Genomic DNA, 26755 nt, shown 5'->3' on the forward strand with positions numbered 1-26755 from the left:
TTCCAGTTCTCTGCTGCCAATGACTGGAACGAATTACAAAAATCACTGAAGCTGGAGGCTCATATCTCTCTCACTAACTTTAAGCATCAGCTGTCAGAGCAGCTTACCGATCATTGCACCTGTACATAGCCCATCTGTAAATAGCCCATCCAACTACCCCATCCCCATATTGTTTTTTTGCTCCTTTGCACCCCAGTATCTCTACTTGCACATTCCTCTTCTGCACATCTATCACTCCAGTGTTAATTGCTAAACGGTCATTATTTCGCCGCTACGGCCTATTTATTGCCTTACCTCCCTAATCTTACCTCATTTGCACACACTGTATATAGATTTTTTCAATTGTGTTATTGACTGTACATTTGTTTATTCCATGTGTAACTCTGTGTTGTTGTTTGTGTCGCACTGCTTTGCTTTATCTTGGCCAGGTCGCAGTTGTAAATGAGAACTTGTTCTCAACTGGCCTACCTGGTGAAATAAAAAAAGTAAAACTAATAAAATGTCAATAATATACATTCATTTGAACTCTGAGGTACGAGTTTCCGACATGATGTAAACGCGGCAAATTTACAACATGGTATGAACACAGCATAATATCTGACTGTCAACTGTCTCTTGGAGACAGTAACCACAGATTATCCATTGTATTGACCAGCTACTCCACACAATTAAAATAAATGTCTTCAAAAATGGAAGGCAGTCGGGAGGAGGCAAGATGAGGTGGGACCATCATAACCAATATTCTGTGTGGACAACAGGCACAACGGTTTCCTAGTTACCACAGCCACAAAGTCAAAATTGGCTATCGAAAAATGAATGACAACAATGTGCTTTTGGGTTTTTAATTTAAAAGTTGGGCATAAGGTTAGCAGTGTAGGTTAAGGTTAAGGTTCGTGTTAGGTTTAAAATCATATTTTAGAAGGGAGATTGTAGAAATAGGCGGGGTTTATGACTTTATGTTCGTGGTAGTGACGATCAGGCAAAAGTCTGATACAAAGTGTTTTTTTCTCAGTTGCCAGGATGTCACGTGTCCTACTTATAGCGATACACTCGTAGCTACCTTAATCATTACGAAACTTATATTACATCAAGTAAGCCACACGTAGCAAATAAGACATACATTTTTTTATTACAAAATTTGACACTCCCATTGACCTCCATACAAAAACTCCTCGCTTGGTGAGCCAAAAAAAACACGATTTTGGGCCCAGTTATCCCTCTTGTGTAGGCCGTCATTGTAAATAAGAATTTGTTCTTAACTGACTTGCCTAGTTAAACAAAGGTTAATTGTAAAAACATGTTTTTACAATGTTTTTACAACTCCAACACCCTCTCCCTGGATCTCACTGGCTTCACCCCCTGCCCTTCCTCCTTCAGCGGCTTAGCCCCCACCTCTTACTCCTCAGAGTCCCCCAGGCCCTTCCTCTACCTCTCTCATGAACAGATCTGCCTCCCAGAGATCCAGGGAGGCCCGGCGTCGCCCCTGAGCTCCCCAGACTCCACCCCAGAGATGAAGCATCGTGCTGGGCAGGGGGGGCTGGCCCGGAGTCGCTCTCAGCCCTGCGTCCTCAGCGATAAGAAGATGGGTATGAAGCGGAGGAGACCAGCCGACTCACACAAACAGAGGCCTTCTTTGGATCTGACCAAGATGACACAGAAACTTCGGAATTTCCAAAGCCTCAGCTGCCCTGGGATCACTGGGGACGCCGGCTATCAATCAACCCAGGGCCCGCCCCCTCTGAGCACCACTGACCAATGTGAGACTGACTTCGCCTCTGCAGGCGATCAGAGATTGGACGAGCCAACCGCCAGCTCCAATGAGTGCGGAGTCGTCACCAGTGTCTCTGGGGAGGAGGATCTAGCCATCTCCATTGAGGCGCTGGATTGGCTGAGCTCCCCGGTCTGCGATGACGTGACAGACTGGGCAGCCACTGGCACCAGGAAGGATGTGTATCAGCTGGGAGGAGATCTGGACATTGATCAGATCGAGAGGAACTGAACCGGGTCGTGTTCATTAGGCCCCAAACGGAACAAAACAGACTGAAACGAGGAGGGTGTACCTGGATATATCCAAGGAGAAATGCTGCAAAATGTTAATGCTTTTTTTCTCATGTTCCCGAATGAACATGACCCTGAACTATTCTTACCACCCTCAGGGGAATGGGACTGAATGACCCTGAACTATTCTTACCACCCTCAGGGGAAAGGGACTAAATGACCCTGAACTATTCTTACCACCCTCAGGGGAAAGGGACTGAATGACCCTGAACTATTCTTACCACCCTCAGGGGAAAGGGACTGAATGACCCTGAACTATTCTTACCACCCTCAGGGGAATGGGACTGAATGAACACGACCCTGAACTATTCTTACCACCCTCAGGGGAAAGGGACTGAATGAACACGACCCTGAACTGTTCTTACCACTCTCAGGGGAAAGGGACTGAATGACCCTGAACTATTCTTACCACCCTCAGGGGAAAGGGACTAAATGACCCTGAACTATTCTTACCACCCTCAGGGGAATGGGACTGAATGACCCTGAACTATTCCTACCACCCTCAGGGGAAAGGGACTGAATGACCCTGAACTATTCTTACCACCCTCAGGGAAAGGGACTGAATGACCCTGAACTATTCTTACCACCCTCAGGGGAAAGGGACTGTGAAAGGAAAGAGGAGTTGGGTGGTACAGTAGGTAAACCCTGCTGACAGTCTTAAAGGACAAAGACAAGTAGAGTACAGTAGTCCATGTGAAGGGACCGGGTCATGTCTCTGTCTAACCCCTGTAGAGTACAGTAGTCCATGTAAGTCGCCAACTTGTAAGTCGCTCTGGATAAGAGCGTCTGCTAAATGACTTAAATGTAAAATGTAATGTTTTGCTTCGCCCTCTTCTCTGCAGTAACTATGGTGACCACATACGTCATTCTATAGTGGTTCCCGTAGTCTTTATGACGTCAACGACCCTGTACAACTCTCTGAAAACCCCGGAGTGCTGTTACCATAGATACTGGCGGGGGAGGGTGGGGTTTAGAGGAAGCGGAAGTGGAAGTGTCAGCGCAGGCGGAAGTGGTACTGCCCTGAATATCCCGAGCAGCGAACCGAGGACAGCTTGATACTCCCATCGTTCAGAGAAAAAAAAAGCAAGATTCAAAATACATTCTAAATGTGAGTTTACTTGCATAAAGTCGATTCTAGTATTATTTCATGGGTAAGGTAAAGCATTTTGGGCCCATAACCCAACAATGGCTCAAATCGCTATCTATGGCGGAAGGTGCCTATTGTGGTTTGGGGCTGGGTACAATGACTTAGGCCGAGACGTGTGATTGAATGGCGAACTAGAGCTCACAAACTAGCTAGGATTTAGATTATTGTAAGCCAATAGGGGAGATCTGCCATGCAATATATGAATCAAAAAGTGTTCCATAATGAAATGTGTATAGAGACTGAAAAACACATTTTGCCAGGCTAACGTTCCCATCCTGGTCGTCGTGAAATCAAGATATCTTACCAGCGCTAGCAAGCTAATGCTAACTTGACGCTATCTCCAGCGAATTTTACTAGTGACTGGACTGCAATACACAGGCCTTTGCGAATCGTGAACAATAAAATAAAACTGGTGCTTATAACGAATTAAAAGGACATTTTAGTAAATCCAACTGATTGGTTGCATTCAATTACGCTAGCTAACGTTAGTTGGTTTGCTAACGGTATCGCTCCATCTTAAAATTCCGCAAGGGAATGCGACAGAGGGCGTAGCTAGCCAACGACCAACATCTTCAATGGACTGGAATATAGCACGCTAGCTAGCGCCTTAGCAATGAGGTTGCCTACGGATCTTATAGGGCAATGCTGCAGTATTTCCGCCATGGACGTTCCATTGCTAAATCCGTGATTAAAGAATAGCAGGTTGTCATGTTATCGGTTTTATATCGATAATAACTAATACAGTGGCAATTAAGACGTTTGGCCTTGGTATTTTAGGATACCATACTGTCATATTATTCCAGGCATTGTAAATAAACTAACGCAAGTGACAAATCAGAGTCAAAATTGACTTAGCGGCCATAATAAGCTTGTAGTTAACATGGCCATAATAATACATTGGTTAAACAATAGATCCTATTAATTATATGGGTAAAACAATATAGCTAACATCCCCTGCGGCGTTGTCACTGAGTACTGTGACCATTTCATGTTATTTTCTATTGGTGTCTAGTGCATTAGAAACATTCCTTGCTCTAGGTGTAAGTCTAGAGCTGTATTTCACCTCAAATTTAAACAAAGTGATAAGGTTAATTTCCTATAATGGTTATTTGTTACAGTGTTTCCCAAATTCGGTCCTGGTGTTCTCCTTGGGGACACATTTAGGTTTTTGTTCTAGCAGTACACAGCTGATTCAAATAATCAAAGCTTGATGATGAGTTGGTTATTTTAATCAGTTGTGTAGTGCTAGGGCAAAAACCAAAATGTGCACACAGGGACTGAGTTTGGGAAACCCTTGTTTAAAGATGGTCTTCTGATTATGGCCTAAAACTTCCTAGAGCCCCAATGGGACTTGATCGACAGTTGAAAGCGTTTAGCATCTGCAAGATGAATTTACGATTTCGTCAGCCTTTTTCACAAACACACTGCTAGGGCCTAATAATGTCTTAGCATATGAGGCTGCATGGATGTGTATACTTGCCTACGAGTGGGTTATGCCTACAACGTTTTTATAATAATAATCTAGCCTTCCTTGTCACGTGTAAATGGCAGGGCATAACATTTACTTTTTGGTACACCAGCCACTGGGACAGGTAGATTTAAAAAAAATCTACCAGCCTCTCAGATTTGTTTTTACCAGCCAACATATTTTTCACACAAATTTCACCAAGAAAACACAAACGAACGGATGAGCATGCTTTGTAATGTTTCTAAAACAAATGTATTTTTAATAAGTAATGTGGGTTATTGTTTTTCTTTTTTTGTGATGTGTTCTTTATCCAAAATATCACAGATTAGACAAATGCCCCTTTAAGGGCGTAAGGTTACCGTTGTAGTGCGACTCAAGTCATGTTTGTGCCTGTGAGATTGTCTGACTAGTAGAATAAGCGTTGTCTTCTCTTCCCTAGCAGTTAAAGCTCAAACATAGAAAAACAACCTAGCATGTGAACAAAACAATGTAAATAGCAAAGAAACACAAGGACAAAGTCTCACTTCAGTAGATGTTTGTTTTAGACCAATTTTTATGCCTGTGTGCAGCACTTCTAAAAAATAAAATAAAAATTAATCTTTCAATCTGCTCTTCACGTGCGCACAGCCCCCAGCCTGGCAGTGTTGCAGAGCGAGGTGGAATAGGCTATATAGGATTCGTAGTTTTTATACTTTGTGCAATTAATTTACCAGCTATGAAACAAAACGGCAGAAATACTTTGTAAACAGCTACTGCATAATTTATTTGACTATAAATGTGATCATACTTGACTATTTCTATTCACAAATGCGAGTGAAATACTCGCACGGTGGAGCCCTGACCACCCGCCAACGTGGCTGGTGAAATAGACATTTAACCCGCCAACGCCAAAATCTACACGCATTTGGCAGGTAGTGGATGTTTATTTTAGGCCCTGGTAAATTGGCTGGTCAGGCTAGGTTCACCAAGTGTCCAGTAGAGGGCGCAGCTACTCCAAGAATTCACTGAGGTGAAACCTGGCTTAAAAACGAATGAAGCCGATGCAGTAAAAGACACAAAATCTGATCATGCTTTCCTGCAACACAAAGCTGTTGACTGACTGGCCTAGCCTATATAGACATTCAGATCAACAATAGAGCTATCTTCATTGTCATGGATGTGTTTTTAGCTTGGCTAGCGTATCATGTCCAAAAATGGTGTTGATATAGGCTAGCCTACTATAGGTTGAACATTGCACGCATTCACACCATATGGTGTCCTCCTTGCTATAACCTATTGCATATGGAACTTTAGTGTAGCCTACACTGCTATTATTTATTAGGCCTACACTAATTGTGGTTGTATTGTGAATCGAAGAACAGGCAACACTTAGTAAATTAATAATATGAAAGGAGCATCTTGGAGTCACTCAGACCAAAACACAGGCTATATGATAGGCGTAATACAGAAATGTTCATCACTACAATGAATATACCGGAAATTACGTAGATGTGTACACTTAATTATACAAGGTTTTATATGCATCTCGATTCTCTACTTTGTCACATTTTCACTATTTCACTCGAGGACCAGCAGTGGAGGCTTTCCTCCTTAAAATAAACTTATATTTGACAACACATGATGTCTCAATACAAAGTTATATGTGCCTATTTTTTTTGTAAAAGTACATGGATGTGTGTTAAATGGATGATCAAAAACATGTAATTTGGTCATGTATACTACCGGTCAAAAGTTTTAGAACACCTACTCATTCAAGGGTTTTTCCTTATTTTTACTATTTTCTACATTGCAGAATACTAGTGAGACATCAAAACTATGAAATAACACATATGGAATCATGTAGTAACCAAAAAAAGTTTTAAACAAATCGAAATATATTTTATATTTGAGATTCTTCAATTAACCACCCTTTGCCTTGACAGCTTTGCACACTTGGCATTCTCTCAACCAGCTTCACCTGGAATACTTTTCCAACAGTATTGAAGGAGTATACATATGCTGAGAACTTGTTGGCTGCTTTTCCTTCAGTCTGCGGTCATGCTCATCCCAAACAATGGTTTGTTTATTGTTTTGCAATCCTCCAGTGTAAAGTACTAAATGATGGTCTGTTTTGTTCCCCATTTCTCGAGGTGAGCATCTCTCACCCTGATCACGCTCCTCAGTCTGGCTGGGAAGCTCACAGGCATACTTCTGGAGTTAGACAACTACGAGCTGCTCCACCTAAGTCCCCAGAGATCTGCAAGGTGGATGAGGCGGTGGCTGTGTACCAAGCTCGCTAAAGAGGCCATTCAGATAGCTGTCCCATCTCAACTTGAAACTTCCTTTACTGAAGAAAAAAGTAGAAGATAATTTAATTGAATAAACCACAAACTCAATATAGATGTCCAAAGAGACAGTTTTTTGTTCAATGAATGTCCTGTCTTGATGGGCATTAATTGGGGCTGACCCCGCTCGAATTTATGTCTGTCAATTCGCTCTGCAAAATTACAATATTGTGAAGGACACTAAATTGTTTGCCAATAGTACATTTTTTAGGCCACTGTAAAGTTATTTCATTATGTATTGGTTACCTATTGAAATAATGGTAAATCATTTTAAGCAAGGTCATAGAGAAATGTGTTACTTGTTTAATATATTTACTGTTGCAAGAAAAAGGCTTTTATATCAACAAACAGTTCAGTGGAAATGTGAATATGTAGACTAATCACTCTTTCAACTGATTATTGAAGACGTTGATTAATTCTGCAGTTGATTCAAACCATACAACAGATCAATGTAAATAAACTGTTCTAACATTTTTGGTATTAGATTTATAACCCTTCATTTTGCCTATCTTAACACTTGACATTGTGCTCATAATGCCCCCAATTCTATATCAGTGATACTTGTGCTATTTTTTTTAACAATATCAAAATGTGAAAGTTATCATGTTGAAGATGATCTTATTAGCAGAATTTGGCAAGGCAGGCTAAGTTTAATCGTGAAAGAAATAAAATACCATAGCCTCTAGTACACCCTGCTGGCTTTTTCATAGCATCACAGCACCACAGTCAAGAGCACCATTATAGGGGTTGTCTTAACGTTAAAAGGGATAATTCGCGATTTTGGCTATGAGGCCATTTATCTACTTCCCCTAAGTCACATGAACTTGTGAATAAAAACTGCATGTCTCTGTGCCCAGTATGAAGGAAGTTAGAGGTAGTTTTGCGAGCCAATGCTAAGTAGTGTTGCAACCCTGAAGTATCCCTTTAACCAGACTGCTAACCTTATGCCTAACCCTAACCTTAAATTAAGACCAAAAAGCTCCTTTTTGTTTTCATACATTTTTACAGTATAGCCAATTTTGACTTTGAAGCTTGGCCATCTAGTGGGATCCACTCGTAGGTCATTGATACGAGTCCATTGCAAACACTGGTATAAAACATTTGTACCCAAGACTTGAGGCTTATCATCTGCCCGGTACAGTGAAGAGCACACTTCTCCAGCGTGCCAGCGGCCATTGAAGGTGAGCATTTGACCACTGAAGTCAGTTACATCGCCGAACTACAGTCAGGTCAAGACTGACAGCAGTCGAGCACGCAGATAAGCTTCCCTGAGATGGTTTCTGACAGTTTGTGCAGAAATGATTAGGTTGTGCAAACCCACAGTTTCATCAGCTGTCCGAGTGGCTGGTCTCAGATGATCCCGCAGGTGAACAAGCCGGATGTGGAGGTCCTGGGCTGGCGTGGTTACACGTGGTCTGTGGTTGTGAGGCCGGTTTTTTCGAAAATGACTTTGGTTGCTGCTTATGGTAGAGAAATTAACATTAAATTCTCTAGCAACACCTCTGGTGGACATTCCTGCAGTCAGCATGCCAATTGCAGGCCCCCTCAAAACTTGAGACATCTGTGGCATTGTGCATTTTAGAGTGCCTTTTATTGTCTCCAGCAGAAGGTGTGCTGTGTAATCAGCTTCTTGATATGACACACCTGTCATGTGAATGGATTCTCTTGGCAAATCCGTGATTGACTGTAGACCCTGCCACATATGTCTCGTGTTTGAGCCGTTAAATTGCGACTCTACTTTGTCTCTACATTGACACTTTGCTTGTTTGATTGCCTTGCGGAGGGAATAGCTACACTGTTTGTATTCGGTCGTGTTTCCGGTCACCTTGCCATGATTAAAAGCGGTGGTTCGCGCTTTCCGTTTCATGCGAATGCTGCCATCAATTCACGGTTTCTGGTTAGGGAAGGTTTTAATAGTCACAGAAGGTACGACATTTCCGATGCACTTGCTAATTAACTCGCTCACCGAGACAGCGTATACATCAATGTTATTGTCTGAGGCTATCCGGAACATATCCCAGTCCACGTGATCGAAGCAATCTTGAAGCGTGGAATCCGATTGGTCAGACCAGCGTTGTATTGACCTGAGCACGGGCGTTGTGGACCTATTGGGGCGGTATGCAAATTGAAGTGAGTCTATGGTGAAAGGTAAGGTGGAGGTGCTATGATCCTTGACTAGTCTCTCAAGGCAATTCATGATGACAGAAGTGAGTGCTACGGGGCAATAGTAGCCAGCCAGCTAACGTCTCCCTGTCAGGAATGTCATACCACGGTGGGTTGCCCTTAGTTTGAAGATGTAATGATGTTGTTCTGATTTAAAGAAGCAAAAAAACTGGCCTTCTTTAGACTAGCTGAGTATCTGGAGCATTAGCATTTGTGGGTTCGATTACAGGCTCAAAATGGCCAGAAACAAAGAACTTTCTTCTGAAACTCGTCAGTCTATTCTTGTTCTGAGAAATGAAGGCTATACCATGCGAGAAATCGCCAAGAAACTGAAGATCTCGTACAACGCTGTGTACTACTGCCTTCACAGAACAGCGCAAATTGGCTCTAACCAGAATAGAAACAGGAGTGGGAGGCACCGGTGCACAACTGAGCAAGAGGACAAATACATTAGTGTCTAGTTTGAGAAACAGACGCCTCACAAGTCCTCAACTGGCAGCTTCATCAAATAGTACCCGCAAAACATCAGTCTCAACATTAACAGTGAAAAGGTGGCTCCGGGATGCTAGCCTTCTAGGCAGAGTTGCAAAGAAAAAGTCATATCTCAGACTGGCCAATAAATATAAAAGATTAAGATGCGCAAAAGAACACAGACACTGGACAGAGGAACTCTGCCTAGAAGGCCAGCATCCCACCATTATTCTACATTGTAGAATAATAGTGAAAACATCAAAACGATTAAATAACACATATAGAATCTTGTAGTAACCAAAAAGGTGTTAAAAAAATCGAAATATATTTTAGATTTTAGATTCTTCAAAGTAGCCACCCTTTGCCTTGATGACAGCTTTGCACACTCTTGGCATTCTCTCAACCAGCTTCACCTGGAATGCTTTTCCAACAGTCTTGAAGGAGTTCCCACATATGCTGGGCACTTGTTGCCTGCTTTTCCTTCACTCTTTTTTTTATTTCTTTATTTTTATTTCACCTTTATTTAACCAGGTAGGCAAGTTGAGAACAAGTTCTCATTTACAATTGCGACCTGGCCAAGATAAAGCAAAGCAGTTCGACACATACAACAACACAGAGTTACACATGGAGTAAAACAAACATATAGTGATTTAACTTTGGATTGTAGATGTTTGATGTGAGTCTGGAAGGAGAGTTTACAGTCTAACCAGACACCTAGGTATTTGCAGTTGTCCACATATTCTAAGTCAGAGCCGTCCAGAGTAGTGATGTTGGACAGGCGGGCAGGTGCAGACAGCAATCGGTTGAAGAGCATGCATTTAGTTTTACTTGTATTTAAGAGCAATTGGAGGCCACGGAAGGAGAATTGTATGGCATTGAAGCTCGCCTGGAGGGTTGTTAACACAGTGTCCAAAGAAGGGCCAGAAGTATACAGAATGGTGTCGTCTGCGTAGAGGTGGTTCAGACTCACCAGCAGCAAGAACGACATCATTGATGTATACAGAGAAGAGAGTCGGTCCAAGAATTGAACCCTGTGGCACCCCCATAGAGACTGCCAGAGGCCCGGACAACAGACCCTCCGATTTGACACACTGAACTCTATCAGAGAAGTAGTTGGTGAACCAGGCAAGGCAATCATTTGAGAAACCAAGGCTGTCGAGTCTGCCGATGAGGATGTGGTGATTGACAGAGTCGAAAGCCTTGGCCAGGTCAATGAATACGGCTGCACAGTATTGTTTCTTATCGATGGCGGTTAAGATATCGTTTAGGACCTTGAGCGTGGCTGAGTTTACGGTCCAACTCATCCCAAACATCTCAATTGGGTTGAGGTCGGGTGATTGTGTAGGCCAGGTCATCTGATGCAGCACTCCATCACTCTCCTTCTGTCATGGTTCCTTCTGTCACCAGAGGGTGGCAGAGACAGTCCTAGAGACATTGACGATTTACTCATTATGATTTCCCTGTTAAAAGAGGTGTGTTTTCTGTTGTCCTTTGCTGAATCTTGAATTGTGTGCCGTGTGCGTTTGTCTCCTGAGTGAGTTTTCGAGACTTGGTGTTTGTGGTTTTCCCAGTGTTACTGTGATCCTTCCGTTACCGTTTCTCAGTAAAGTATTATGTTTATCCTTAACCGCTGATTCCTTGTCTGGTCTCTTCTCTGCACCTGGGTCCAACCTCACCATGTCACACATTATTGGTCAAATAGCCCTTACACAGTCTGGAGGTATGTTGGGTCATTGTCCTGTTGAAAAACAAAGGATAGTCCCACTAAGCGCAAACCAGATGGGATGGCGTATCGCTGCGTAATGCTGTGGTAGCCATGCTGGTTAAGTGTGCTTCGAATTCTAAATAAATCCCTGACAGTGTCACCAGCAAAGCACCCCCACACCATCACACCTCCTCCTCCATGCTTCACGGTGGGAACCACACATGCGAAGATCATCCGTTCACCTACTCTGCATCTCACAAAGACACGGCAGTTGGAACCGAAAATCTCAAATTTGGACTCATCAGACCAAAGGACAGATTTCCACCGGTCTAATGTCCATTGCTTGTGTTTCTTGGCCCAAGCAAGTCTCTTCTCTTTATTGTTGTCCTTTAGTAGTGGTTTCTTTGAAGCAATTTCACCATGAAGGCCTGATTCACGCAGTCTCCTCTAAACAGTTGATGTTGAGATGTGTCTGTTGCTTGAACTCTGTAAAGCATTTATTTGGGCTGCAAATGTATTCATACATTTTTTGTTTATTCAAAATCAAAAACAGAAATAACTTATTTACATAAGTATTCAGACACTTTGCTATGAGACTCGAAATTTTGCTCAGGTGCATCTAGTTTCTTTTGATCATCCTTGAGATGTTTCTACAACTTGATTAGAGTCTGTGGTAAATTAAATTGATTGGACATGATTTGGAAAGGTCTACATAAGGTCCCACAGTTGACAGTGCATGTCAGAGAAAAAACCAGGCCATGAGGTCGAAGGAATTGTCTGTAGAGCCCCAAGACAGGAATGTCTGCAGCATTGAAGGTCTCCAAGAACACAATGGCCTCCATCATTCATAAATGGAAAACGTTTGCAACCACCAAGACTCTTCTTAGAGCTGGCCACCCGGCCAAACTGATGAAACCACTATTGTCAGAGGCGACCTGGAACATTTCACAGTCAGCATAATCAAAACAATCTTGAAGCATAAATTTAGATTGGTCAGACGAACGTTGAAAAGAAGGGCCTTGGTCAGGGACGTGACCAAGAACCCAATGGTCACTCTGACAGAGCTCCAGACTTCCTCTGTGGAAATGGGAGAACCTTCCAGAAGAACAACCATCTCTGCAGCACTCCACCAATCAGGCCTTTATGGTAGAGTGGCCAGACAGAAGCCATTCCTCAGTAAAAGGCATATGACAGCCCGCTTGAAGTTTGCCAAAAGGCACCTAAAGGACTCTGACTATGAGAAACAAGATTCTCTGGTCTGATGAAACCAAGATTGAACTCTTTGGCCTGAATGCCAAGCGTCATGTCTGGATGAGACCTGGCACCATCCCTACGGTGAAGCATGGTGGTGGCAGCATCAGGCTGTGGGGATGTTTTTCAGCGGCTGGGAGACTTAGTCAGGATCGAGGAAAAGATGAACGGAGCAAAGTACAGAGAGATCCTTGATGAAAACCTGCTCAATGGAGCTCAGGACCTCAGACTGGGTTGAAGGTTCACCTACCAACAGGACAACAACCCTAAGCACACAGCCAAGACAACGCAGGAGTGTCTTAGGGACAAGTCTCTGAATGTCCTTGAGTGGCCCAGCCAGAGTCCGGACTTGAACCCGATCAAACATCTCTGGAGAGACCTGAAAAAGCTGTGTAGTGATGCTCCCCATCCAACCTGACAGAGTTTGAGAGGATCTGCAGAGAAGAATGGGAGAAACTCCCCAAATACACGTATGCCAAGCTTGTAGTGTCATACCCAAGAAGGCTTGAGGCTGTAATCACTGCCAAAGGTGCTTCAACAAAGTTCTGAGTAAAGAGTCTGAATACTTACGTTAATGCAATATTTCAGTTTTATAATGTTAATAAATTAGCAAAAATTTCTAAAATACTGTTTTTGCTTTGTCATTATGGGGTATTGTGTGTATATTGGTAAGGGGGGGGTACGATTTAATCCATTTTAGAATAAGGTTGTAACGTAACAAAATGTGGAAAAAGTCAAGGGGTCTGAATACTTTCCGAATGCACTGTATACACACAAAAATATAAACGCAACATATAAAAATGTAAAGAATGTATTGATCCTTGAGCGCAGCAGAGTCCCATGTTGGCGGTTTGGTGTTGTTTTCCTCGAAGCGGGTGATGAAGGTGTTTAGCTTGTCCCGGAGCGAGGCATTGGTGTCCAGACAATCCGTGGTTGTCTGGAATCCCTGCCACATATATCTTATGTCTGACTTGTTGAATTGCTACTCCACTTCGTCCCTGTACTTTCGTTTTGCCACTTTGATTGCCTTTTGGAGGTCATAGCTGGTCTGTTTGTATACGTCCATGTTCCCAGTCACCTTGTCGAGGTTCAATTAGGTGGTTCAGTTTTCGCGAATTCTGCCATCTATCCACGGTTTTTGGTTTGGATAAGTTCTAATCATCACAGCAGGAACAACATCCTCTATGCACTTCCTGATGAACCCAGTCACCAAGTCAGTGTATATGTCGATACTATTCTCAGAGGCGACCTGGAACATTTCACAGTCCGCATGATCAAAACAATTTTGAAGCATAGATTTCGATTGGTCAGACGAACGTTGAACAGTCCTTAACATGGGTACTTCCTGCTTAAGTTTCTGCCTGTAGGTGGGGAAGAGCGGAATGGAGGCATGATTTAATTTACCGAAAGAAGGGCGTGGGAGGGCTTTGTAGCCGTCCCAGAAGGGAGAGTAGCAATGATCCAGAGTGTTCGTTGCGTGTGTAGCACTGGAGTGTAGCACAGGAGATTATATCATTTCGGTAGTGATTTCCTCACATTTTTTTTCCTTTATTAATATCCTCATCGACTTGATTGGTCGGAAAACATTTAATTCACATAATCTTCTCTCAGATCAACTCTTTAGTGATTTGGATGGGAGGCCCCCAAACAATAAACTCTCCTTCCAGACTCACATTAAGCATCTCCAATCCAAAATTAAATCTAGAATCGGCTTCCTATTTCGCAACAAAGCATCCTTCACTCATGCTGCCAAACATACCCTCGTAAAACAGACTATCCTATCGATCCTTGAAATCGGCGACGTCATTTACAAAATAGCCTCCAACACTCTACTCAGAAAATTGGATGCAGTCTATCACAGTGCCATCCGTTTTGTATATACTAACCACCACAGACCTGTATGCTCTCGTTGGCTGGCCCTCGCTTCATATTCGTTGCCAAACCCACTGGCTCCAGGTCATCTATAAGTCTTTACTAGTTAAAGCCCGGCCTTATCTCAGCTCACTGGTCACCATAGCAGCACCCACCCGTAGCATCCCCTTTGGCCGCCTCTCCTTCCAGTTCTCTGCTGCCAATGACTGGAACGAATTACAAAAATCACTGAAGCTGGAGGCTCATATCTCTCTCACTAACTTTAAGCATCAGCTGTCAGAGCAGCTTACCGATCATTGCACCTGTACATAGCCCATCTGTAAATAGCCCATCCAACTACCCCATCCCCATATTGTTTTTTTGCTCCTTTGCACCCCAGTATCTCTACTTGCACATTCCTCTTCTGCACATCTATCACTCCAGTGTTAATTGCTAAACGGTCATTATTTCGCCGCTACGGCCTATTTATTGCCTTACCTCCCTAATCTTACCTCATTTGCACACACTGTATATAGATTTTTTCAATTGTGTTATTGACTGTACATTTGTTTATTCCATGTGTAACTCTGTGTTGTTGTTTGTGTCGCACTGCTTTGCTTTATCTTGGCCAGGTCGCAGTTGTAAATGAGAACTTGTTCTCAACTGGCCTACCTGGTGAAATAAAAAAAGTAAAACTAATAAAATGTCAATAATATACATTCATTTGAACTCTGAGGTACGAGTTTCCGACATGATGTAAACGCGGCAAATTTACAACATGGTATGAACACAGCATAATATCTGACTGTCAACTGTCTCTTGGAGACAGTAACCACAGATTATCCATTGTATTGACCAGCTACTCCACACAATGAAAATAAATGTCTTCAAAAATGGAAGGCAGTCGGGAGGAGGCAAGATGAGGTGGGACCATCATAACCAATATTCTGTGTGGACAACAGGCACAACGGTTTCCTAGTTACCACAGCCACAAAGTCAAAATTGGCTATCGAAAAATGAATGACAACAATGTGCTTTTGGGTTTTTAATTTAAAAGTTGGGCATAAGGTTAGCAGTGTAGGTTAAGGTTAAGGTTCGTGTTAGGTTTAAAATCATATTTTAGAAGGGAGATTGTAGAAATAGGCGGGGTTTATGACTTTATGTTCGTGGTAGTGACGATCAGGCACAAGTCTGATACAAAGTGTTTTTTTCTCAGTTGCCAGGATGTCACGTGTCCTACTTATAGCGATACACTCGTAGCTACCTTAATCATTACGAAACTTATATTACATCAAGTAAGCCACACGTAGCAAATAAGACATACATTTTTTTATTACAAAATTTGACACTCCCATTGACCTCCATACAAAAACTCCTCGCTTGGTGAGCCAAAAAAAACACGATTTTGGGCCCAGTTATCCCTCTTGTGTAGGCCGTCATTGTAAATAAGAATTTGTTCTTAACTGACTTGCCTAGTTAAACAAAGGTTAATTGTAAAAACATGTTTTGTTTCGCCCTCTTCTCTGCAGTAACTATGGTGACCACATACGTCATTCTATAGTGGTTCCCGTAGTCTTTATGACGTCAACGACCCTGTACAACTCTCTGAAAACCGGAGTGCTGTTACCATAGATACTGGCGGGGGAGGGTGGGGTTTAGAGGAAGCGGAAGTGGAAGTGTCAGCGCAGGCGGAAGTGGTACTGCCCTGAATATCCCGAGCAGCGAACCGAGGACAGCTTGATACTCCCATCGTTCAGAGAAAAAAAAAGCAAGATTCAAAATACATTCTAAATGTGAGTTTACTTGCATAAAGTCGATTCTAGTATTATTTCATGGGTAAGGTAAAGCATTTTGGGCCCATAACCCAACAATGGCTCAAATCGCTATCTATGGCGGAAGGTGCCTATTGTGGTTTGGGGCTGGGTACAATGACTTAGGCCGAGACGTGTGATTGAATGGCGAACTAGAGCTCACAAACTAGCTAGGATTTAGATTATTGTAAGCCAATAGGGGAGATCTGCCATGCAATATATGAATCAAAAAGTGTTCCATAATGAAATGTGTATAGAGACTGAAAAACACATTTTGCCAGGCTAACGTTCCCATCCTGGTCGTCGTGAAATCAAGATATCTTACCAGCGCTAGCAAGCTAATGCTAACTTGACGCTATCTCCAGCGAATTTTACTAGTGACTGGACTGCAATACACAGGCCTTTGCGAATCGTGAACAATAAAATAAAACTGGTGCTTATAACGAATTAAAAGGACATTTTAGTAAATCCAACTGATTGGTTGCATTCAATTACGCTAGCTAACGTTAGTTGGTTTGCTAACGGTATCGCTCCATCTTAAAATTCCGCAAGGGAATGCGACAGAGGGCGTAGCTAGCCAACGACCAACATCTTCAATGGACTGGAATATAGCACGCTAGCTAGCGCCTTAGCAATGAGGTTGCCTACGGATCTTATAGGGCAATGCTGCAGTATTTCCGCCATGGACGTTCCATTGCTAAATCCGTGATTAAAGAATAGCAGGTTGTCATGTTATCGGTTTTATATCGATAATAACTAATACAGTGGCAATTAAGACGTTTGGCCTTGGTATTTTAGGATACCATACTGTCATATTATTCCAGGCATTGTAAATAAACTAACGCAAGTGACAAATCAGAGTCAAAATTGACTTAGCGGCCATAATAAGCTTGTAGTTAACATGGCCATAATAATACATTGGTTAAACAATAGATCCTATTAATTATATGGGTAAAACAATATAGCTAACATCCCCTGCGGCGTTGTCACTGAGTACTGTGACCATTTCATGTTATTTTCTATTGGTGTCTAGTGCATTAGAAACATTCCTTGCTCTAGGTGTAAGTCTAGAGCTGTATTTCACCTCAAATTTAAACAAAGTGATAAGGTTAATTTCCTATAATGGTTATTTGTTACAGTGTTTCCCAAATTCGGTCCTGGTGTTCTCCTTGGGGACACATTTAGGTTTTTGTTCTAGCAGTACACAGCTGATTCAAATAATCAAAGCTTGATGATGAGTTGGTTATTTTAATCAGTTGTGTAGTGCTAGGGCAAAAACCAAAATGTGCACACAGGGACTGAGTTTGGGAAACCCTTGTTTAAAGATGGTCTTCTGATTATGGCCTAAAACTTCCTAGAGCCCCAATGGGACTTGATCGACAGTTGAAAGCGTTTAGCATCTGCAAGATGAATTTACGATTTCGTCAGCCTTTTTCACAAACACACTGCTAGGGCCTAATAATGTCTTAGCATATGAGGCTGCATGGATGTGTATACTTGCCTACGAGTGGGTTATGCCTACAACGTTTTTATAATAATAATCTAGCCTTCCTTGTCACGTGTAAATGGCAGGGCATAACATTTACTTTTTGGTACACCAGCCACTGGGACAGGTAGATTTAAAAAAAAATCTACCAGCCTCTCAGATTTGTTTTTACCAGCCAACATATTTTTCACACAAATTTCACCAAGAAAACACAAACGAATGGATGAGCATGCTTTGTAATGTTTCTAAAACAAATGTATTTTTAATAAGTAATGTGGGTTATTGTTTTTCTTTTTTTGTGATGTGTTCTTTATCCAAAATATCACAGATTAGACAAATGCCCCTTTAAGGGCGTAAGGTTACCGTTGTAGTGCGACTCAAGTCATGTTTGTGCCTGTGAGATTGTCTGACTAGTAGAATAAGCGTTGTCTTCTCTTCCCTAGCAGTTAAAGCTCAAACATAGAAAAACAACCTAGCATGTGAACAAAACAATGTAAATAGCAAAGAAACACAAGGACAAAGTCTCACTTCAGTAGATGTTTGTTTTAGACCAATTTTTATGCCTGTGTGCAGCACTTCTAAAAAATAAAATAAAAATTAATCTTTCAATCTGCTCTTCACGTGCGCACAGCCCCCAGCCTGGCAGTGTTGCAGAGCGAGGTGGAATAGGCTATATAGGATTCGTAGTTTTTATACTTTGTGCAATTAATTTACCAGCTATGAAACAAAACGGCAGAAATACTTTGTAAACAGCTACTGCATAATTTATTTGACTATAAATGTGATCATACTTGACTATTTCTATTCACAAATGCGAGTGAAATACTCGCACGGTGGAGCCCTGACCACCCGCCAACGTGGCTGGTGAAATAGACATTTAACCCGCCAACGCCAAAATCTACACGCATTTGGCAGGTAGTGGATGTTTATTTTAGGCCCTGGTAAATTGGCTGGTCAGGCTAGGTTCACCAAGTGTCCAGTAGAGGGCGCAGCTACTCCAAGAATTCACTGAGGTGAAACCTGGCTTAAAAACGAATGAAGCCGATGCAGTAAAAGACACAAAATCTGATCATGCTTTCCTGCAACACAAAGCTGTTGACTGACTGGCCTAGCCTATATAGACATTCAGATCAACAATAGAGCTATCTTCATTGTCATGGATGTGTTTTTAGCTTGGCTAGCGTATCATGTCCAAAAATGGTGTTGATATAGGCTAGCCTACTATAGGTTGAACATTGCACGCATTCACACCATATGGTGTCCTCCTTGCTATAACCTATTGCATATGGAACTTTAGTGTAGCCTACACTGCTATTATTTATTAGGCCTACACTAATTGTGGTTGTATTGTGAATCGAAGAACAGGCAACACTTAGTAAATTAATAATATGAAAGGAGCATCTTGGAGTCACTCAGACCAAAACACAGGCTATATGATAGGCGTAATACAGAAATGTTCATCACTACAATGAATATACCGGAAATTACGTAGATGTGTACACTTAATTATACAAGGTTTTATATGCATCTCGATTCTCTACTTTGTCACATTTTCACTATTTCACTCGAGGACCAGCAGTGGAGGCTTTCCTCCTTAAAATAAACTTATATTTGACAACACATGATGTCTCAATACAAAGTTATATGTGCCTATTTTTTTTGTAAAAGTACATGGATGTGTGTTAAATGGATGATCAAAAACATGTAATTTGGTCATGTATACTACCGGTCAAAAGTTTTAGAACACCTACTCATTCAAGGGTTTTTCCTTATTTTTACTATTTTCTACATTGCAGAATACTAGTGAGACATCAAAACTATGAAATAACACATATGGAATCATGTAGTAACCAAAAAAAGTTTTAAACAAATCGAAATATATTTTATATTTGAGATTCTTCAATTAACCACCCTTTGCCTTGACAGCTTTGCACACTTGGCATTCTCTCAACCAGCTTCACCTGGAATACTTTTCCAACAGTATTGAAGGAGTATACATATGCTGAGAACTTGTTGGCTGCTTTTCCTTCAGTCTGCGGTCATGCTCATCCCAAACAATGGTTTGAGAGAATGCCAAGTGTGCAAAGCTGTCAAGGCAAAGGGTGGCTACTTTGAAGAATCTCATATAAAATATATTTTGATTTGTTTAACACTTTTTTTTGGTTACTACATGATTCCATATGTTATTTAATTGTTTTGATGTCTTCACTATTATTCTACAGTGTAGAATAGTAAAAAATTAAGAAAAACCCCTGAATGAGTAAGTGTTCTAAAACTTTTGACCAGTAGTGTATGAGAGAACCCTTTAGAATTTTGTATGATGTCAGTAGCCTAGTCAAAGGCAGCATTATGCTAAAATATATCGACACTCTCCATTTTAGACCATAGGTAACAAATTAAACCAAGAATTTGAATTGTTTAACAATCTGCCTCTGGTGGCCTAATGGAACGAATGCAATTGGATGGTGGCTCTACTGTTTAAGGTCTCTGATAGGTTGTTATTTTGTTACCGGATATAATTATCTGCTCAGCTGGTTAATTTGGCCAGGTTCGCCTATGAGAAAAGCTAGCAGCTAGCCATTTTAGACCAATGGTTTAAACCATGGTCTAAGCAAGGTTCACAAGTATGGCCCCTAAGGAAATAACTTTGGAGTAACTCCTGAGTGGTATCTGAAAGGTTTTTCATGTTGACATATAATGTTCTGATTTTATTAATCAGTTTTAATACATAGCCTATTGAATAATCAGTAATTGGGCCAAATATTAGTACATACTTCTCTCTCAGTTAAGGGAGGGCCTCATTTCTGATATATAGACAACCCGATAGCATGTCCGAAGATGTCCGGGGTTGATGTCAATTCCATTTCAATTAAATCGGGAAGTAAACTGAAATTAAAAAGCATTGAAAGGCAAGTTTACTCAAGTTTATTTAATTTCAGTCATTGTCAATTGACTGAATTGACAATGACCCCAGTGTTTCTCAATTTTATGATGGCTATGTTGCTTGCTGTGACTATGACCACAACTCTGTGCCTTTTCACAGCCTCGACATGGACAAGAACGACCTGGTACAGAAGGCTAAGCTGGCCGAGCAGGCCGAGCGCTATGACGACATGGCGGCGGCTATGAAGGCGGTGACGGAGCAGGGCGGCGAGCTCTCCAACGAGGAGCGCAACCTGCTGTCGGTGGCCTACAAGAACGTGGTGGGTGCGCGTCGCTCCTCCTGGCGTGTCATCTCCAGCATCGAGCAGAAGACCGAGGGCAACGAGAAGAAGCAGCAGATGGCACGCGAGTACCGTGAGAAGATTGAGGCCGAGCTGCAGGACATCTGCAAGGACGTGCTGGTGAGAGAGCGCAGCCGCTTGCTACTCCCTATGGGCCCCCCTCGCTCTTAAATGAAGGGTCCCGTGATGTTATGGGGATGAGTGTAACACTGGGGCTTTATTTCAATTCATTAATAGTCCTGTTCATTTAGAGTCCAGGCAATTTGGGAATGCCCTACAGGAATTTTTCATTAGGCATTCTGATTGTGAGCTGGAATGAATTTGACCCCAAAGCCAGGTTACAAAGCATAATCTATTTTGGGTTCATCTTTTGTTTGGTCCTGTGTGTTGAAAGGGCGGACTTGAGTTGACTGACACCCAACCAACCTCTCTTTTTTTCTGTTTTAGGCACTCCTCGACAATTACCTCATTGCCAATGCGACTCAGGCAGAAAGCAAGGTGTTCTACCTTAAAATGAAAGGTGACTACTACAGATATCTGTCTGAGGTGGCATCTGGAGAATCAAAGAAGAGTAAGTTGATCATCTCTGTTCAATGGGGAAGCTTCTGAGTCACCCATATTCGTTAATCAGCCACTTTTTTCAACCTCTGATTTTCATGGAAATAAGCAAAACCTCCAATTTGATGTCCTCATAGTACTTTTATTTAACCTTTATTCAACTAGGCAAGTCAGTTGAGAACAAATTCTTATTTACAATTACGGCCTAGGAACAGTGGGTGTCCCTTGTTCAGGGACAGAACGACAGATTTTTACCTTGTCAGCTTGGGGATTCGATCTATCAACCTTTCGGTTACTGGCTCAACGCTCTAACCACTAGGCTATGTGCCGCCCCGTAAGATCTAGACAATGTTTAATCAGTATCCATTATACAGGAGATGGGCTGTGAAATTAAACATGGATTCACTTCAACAAAAGCATGATGCCGTTAATTAATTGGACCTCTTCTCCCTCTCTGTCACAGCCACAGTGGAGAACTCCCAGCAGGCCTACCAGGAGGCCTTTGACATCAGCAAGAAGGACATGCAGCCGACACACCCCATCAGGCTGGGGCTCGCTCTCAACTTTTCTGTCTTCTACTATGAGATCCTCAACTCCCCCGAGCAGGCCTGCAGTTTGGCGAAGGCGGTGGGGCACCGTTATACACTCTCTCTCGCAAAAACACACACACGTTCCTCCATCACACAGCAGCGCCTGTGTGATCAGCATGAGTCTGGCCTAACCGAATGAATACAGAGCACAAACACGCTCCTCCTGCTCAGCTACACTATAGATACAAAAGTATATGGACACCCCTTCAAATTAGTGGATTCTGCTATTTCAGCCACACCAGTTGCTGACAGATGTATAAAATTGAGCATACAGCCATGCAATCCCCATAGACAAACATTGGCAGTAGAATGACCTTACTGAAGCACTTAGTATCTTTCAACGTGGCACCGTCATAGGATGCAACCTTTCTAACTAGTCAGTTGGTCAAATTTCTGCCCTTCTAGAGCTGCCCCGGTCAACTGCAAGTGCTGTTGTTGTGAAGTGGAAACTTATAGGAGCAACAATGGCTCAGCCGCGAAGTGTTAGGACAAAGAAGCACACAGAACGGGACCGCTGAAGCGCATAGAGGGTAAAAAATTTGTCTGTCCTCGGTTGCAACACTCACTACTGAGTTCCAAACTGCCTCTGGAAGCAACATCAGCAAAATAACTGTTCGCCAGGAGCTTCATGAAATGGGTTTCCATGGCTGAGCAGCCACACACAAGCCTAAGATCACCATGCCCAATGCCAAGTGTCGGCTGGAGTGGTGTAAAGCTCGCCGCCATTGGACTGTGGAGCAGTGGAAACGCGTTCTCTGCAGTGAGGAATCACGCTTCACCATCTGGCAGTCTGACGGACGAACCTGGGTTTGGCGGATGCCAGGAAAACGCTACCTGCCCAAATGAATAGTGCCCACTAAAGTTTGGTGGAGGCGGAATAATGGTCTGGGGTCTGTTTTTCATGGTTCGGGCTAGGCCCCTTAGTTCCAGTGAAGGAAAATCTTAATGCTACAGCATACACTGACATTCTAGACGATTCTGTGCTTCCAATGTTGTGGCAACAGTTTGGGGAAGGCCCTTTCCTGTTTCAGCATGACAATGCCCCCGTGCACAAAGCGAGGTCCATACAGAAATGGTTTGTCGAGATCGGTGTTGAAGAACTTGACTGGCCTGCACAGAGCCCTGACCTCAACCTCACCAAACACCTTAGGCCTGCAAGCCAGGCCTAATTGCCCAACATCAGTGCTCGACCCCACTAATGCTCAGCGATGTTCCAACATCTAGTGGAAAGCCTTCCTAGAAGAGTGGAGGCTGTTTTAGCAGCAAAGACGGGGGACCAACTCAATATTAATGCCAATGATTTTGAAATGAGATGTTCGATGACCAGGTGTCCACATACTTTTGGTCATGTAGTGTACGTGACACAAACCTGATCTTCAACAACGGTGCTCGTGCTGTTGGCATTTGCCAGATATTGAATCAAAAATAGACTTTAATGGATGGTGCTTTGTCATCTGGTATGCCACGATTTGTTAGTTGGTAAGCCCTTTTTAGGGGTAATACATTTAAAACCTGTTTGAGGCATTGTAGGTTTTCGTATTCTGGGTCTTTTAGAACATATTTTTTACCCCCTTCCATATGTCTGTTTTCCCTCTAGGCTTTCGACGAAGCGATCGCCGAGCTTGACACCTTGAACGAGGACTCTTACAAAGACAGCACCCTGATCATGCAGCTACTAAGGGACAACCTCACTGTAAGTGCTTACTGCCAATATACGCCTTGTCGATGTAATGCCATTCAAATGCATAATAGTTTGATACTCTTGGAACTGAATACCTCGAGTGTATGAATCCAATGAACTCAATGGTTGGATTTGTTTTTCTCCCCCTCTGCAGCTGTGGACATCAGAAAACCAGGGTGATGAGGGGGATGCCGGCGAAGGGGAGAACTAAAGGCGTTGCACTTCACTGTTATTCCACCCACACCCATCTCTCTCTTCTCTTACACATATACAGCCCGTACATTCCCGCTCCATCCAGCCTCTTCCTTTCTGTATGACAAGCAGCATGAATTGTACCTGACCTACCAGTTGTGCCCTTTCTCCGATATGCTCCAAGGCAACAGGGTAACACTCAGTTGTTAACAAGCCGAGTCTTGTTTTGTGAGGAGAAAACAATTATAAAATTGCCCAGTTGAGTGGCATGGCCATTCCCTCCTCCACCTCCCTTCCTTTTGATTCCCTCCAAACATAAAAAAAATATATGTTCTTTCACCTAGCAAGTTATGCATTTATAGTATCCATTTTTTGCTTTCCTAGTGTACTAGCGATTGCTGGTTTGACTCAGAAAATGTATTAAACTGTCTGTTTATTTTCAACAAACACTGTGATGCTTAGTTATTCTCCACATAATCACATTCTGGACGATAAAATTCAGGACTGTATGGTTTGAGTAGCAGTGCAATTTTGCTGTGGCCTCATACAGAATGGTATAACGGGCTGTATTGTGACACTGACTAACATGCGTATTGCTGTGTATTGTTTGTTTATTTTGCATATGGAATTAAAATGAATAAAAGGGACCCTACTGTAGGTTTTGCCATTCCACATCTGTCCAGTTAAAAATAAGAAAAATTTAACATTCCATCAGAAACTAACATTAAGACAATATACCTTTTTTGAACAAACCTGGAACATTCTCCTGAACAGCTGTCATAAAGGTGCTGTTTGAAATCAGTACAATGATCCTTGTTTGTTCTTAAATGTTACTTTTTGCTTTGTGTATTAATGACTCACACTTTGGCTCAACTGTAAATTGTAAACATTTGCGGTAAATATAAATCTGTCTTAAATGTAATGTTAACCTGCTTGCAAAGAAACACCTTAAAGCCGTTGCGTTGAACTTTGACGTCTTGGTTATTCAAGCCTATCTTGATAGCCTTATGCTGACAGTACAAACTGACCAGTTTCCTTCATGAAATGATATCTAAGCGAATGTATGCTTTTGCCCACGACGAGTGTGTAAGCAAGTCCCCTAATGTAAGTTGTGTAAGGAGGTTGTCTATCATAGTCAGAGATGGCATTGATGCTTTTGTTTTGTGTATCTCCAGAGGAGACCATATTATAGTGGAATGCGATCAGTGGATGGGTTAGATTCTGGAGTAGTGCACGGACCCTTAAGAGGTAGCTGAATTCACTCAGTGTCACAATACCTTGTCATCACCATAACATTCCACTTAGGTGTAGAATTGATCTGTCTCAGTCGGTCTTGCTGAAGACAATGTTTCATGCACTGAAGAAAAATCTCCCCTTTTAGCTGAACAAATGGCAGTTATTCTACGCTTGATTAAAAAAAAAAAAAATGCAGTAGTGAATGTGGAACCGAGCCTGTCTGTATATCTGGTATCTCCAATTGCTTTATTTTTACTGACCGGTATTCTGCCTAAAGTTTGCTTCTGTGACGGTTTTATTGCTTAGTGCGCACGTGGTTGTGACATTTTAGACTAGCATAAAAAAAATACAAACAAACAAAAAAACTGGTTATTGACGTAAAACAAAATTTGTGTATGTCTTTTAAAACAGTTCTAGTTTCACCTTACATGTTATCAGGAAATGTAAAAGACAATTTAAAGTGAAATAAAAGTTTTATCAGTTCCAAATGTTCCTGTTTTGTTTTTATAACCACTGGTTTGTGTCTCTGATGGAGTTGCTACCTAAAACACCAGTTGAAAACCATCAAATTGTTCCTTGAAAAAGTCTTAAGCGTTATTTAATGTCCAATTAAAACATTGGCTACTTATTTGACAGAAAAATTGCATTCCACCTCAGAAAGAAGGCTTAATCTTTTCCTCAGGCGTCCTATTTTTATTTGTTCCTGTCTAAGGGCTCTTGAATATTTTAAACCGGGTAGTTGATTGGGTGAAAGCTGTGGTATATCAGACCGTATACCACTGGTATGACAAAACATTTTTACTTCTCTAAATAGGTTGGTAACCAGTTTATAATAGCAATAAGGCACCTCAGGGGTTTGTGGTATATGGGCGAAATACCACAGTCACACCTCCTCGGGCATTATTGCTTAAATATACTATTACACACAACCTAAAAATTGAAATGAAGCATCAGAGCATTACACTATATATACAAAAGTATGTGAACACCCCTTGAAATGAGTGGATTCGGCTATCTCAACCACACCCTTTGGTGACAGGTGTATAAAATCGATCACAGTCATGCAATTTCCGTAGACAAACATTGGCAGTAGAATGGCCTTACTGAAGAGCTCAGTGACTTTCAACGTAGCACCGTCATAGAATGCCACCTTTCCAACAAGTCAGTTCGTCAAATTTCTGCCCTGCTAGAGCTGCCCTGGTCAACTGTAAGTGCTGTTATTGTGAAGTGGAAACGTCTAGGAGCAACAATGGCTCAGCCGCAAAGTGGTAGGCCAAGTGCTGAAGCGCGTAGTGCGTACAAATCATCTGTACTCTGTTGCAACACACAACCGAGTTTCAAACTGCCTCTGGAAGCAACGTCAGCTCAAGAACTGTTCGTCAGGAGCTTCATGGTCGAGCAGCCGCTCACAAGCCTAAGATCACCATGCCAAGTGCCGACTGGAGTGGTGTAAAGCTCGTCGCCATTGGACTCTAGAGCAGTGGAAACGCGTTCTCTAGGGTGATGAATCACACTTCTCCATCTGGGTTTGGCAAATGC

At 42.2% G+C, this 26755-nt stretch overlaps 2 protein-coding genes across 2 annotated transcripts; both read left to right on the forward strand.

Annotated features, from left to right (window-relative positions):
• Positions 1–1297: 1297 nt before the first annotated feature.
• On the forward strand, positions 1298–2861 carry LOC139541085 (protein FAM53B-like). The gene has a single exon (XM_071345298.1). It carries the CDS (start codon positions 1298–1300, stop codon positions 1997–1999), a length of 702 nt encoding a protein of 233 aa, XP_071201399.1. The 3' UTR covers positions 2000–2861.
• Positions 2862–16024: 13163 nt separating this feature from the next.
• Positions 16025–25704, forward strand: LOC139566111 (14-3-3 protein beta/alpha-1). Its single transcript, XM_071387041.1, has 6 exons — positions 16025–16231; positions 20779–21079; positions 21407–21530; positions 21981–22144; positions 23705–23800; positions 23943–25704. The coding sequence occupies exons 2-6, from the start codon at positions 20786–20788 to the stop codon at positions 23997–23999; spliced, it is 735 nt and encodes a 244-aa protein (XP_071243142.1). The 5' UTR covers positions 16025–16231; positions 20779–20785; the 3' UTR covers positions 24000–25704.
• The last annotated feature ends 1051 nt before the right edge of the window (positions 25705–26755 follow it).

Source organism: Salvelinus alpinus, chromosome 2 (genome assembly GCF_045679555.1).
Source record: "Salvelinus alpinus chromosome 2, SLU_Salpinus.1, whole genome shotgun sequence".
In the NCBI taxonomy this organism is placed as follows: domain Eukaryota; kingdom Metazoa; phylum Chordata; class Actinopteri; order Salmoniformes; family Salmonidae; genus Salvelinus; species Salvelinus alpinus.

Coding starts and splice junctions, on each gene's coding strand:
- LOC139541085 (XM_071345298.1), top strand. CDS start 1,298: ATGTTTTTACAATGTTTTTACAACTCCAACACCCTCTCCCTGGATCTC.
- LOC139566111 (XM_071387041.1), top strand. CDS start 20,786: ATGGACAAGAACGACCTGGTACAGAAGGCTAAGCTGGCCGAGCAGGCC. Junction 21,531..21,980: donor ATCTGGAGAATCAAAGAAGA/GTAAGTTGATCA, acceptor TCTCTGTCACAG/CCACAGTGGAGAACTCCCAG. Junction 23,801..23,942: donor TACTAAGGGACAACCTCACT/GTAAGTGCTTAC, acceptor CCCCCTCTGCAG/CTGTGGACATCAGAAAACCA.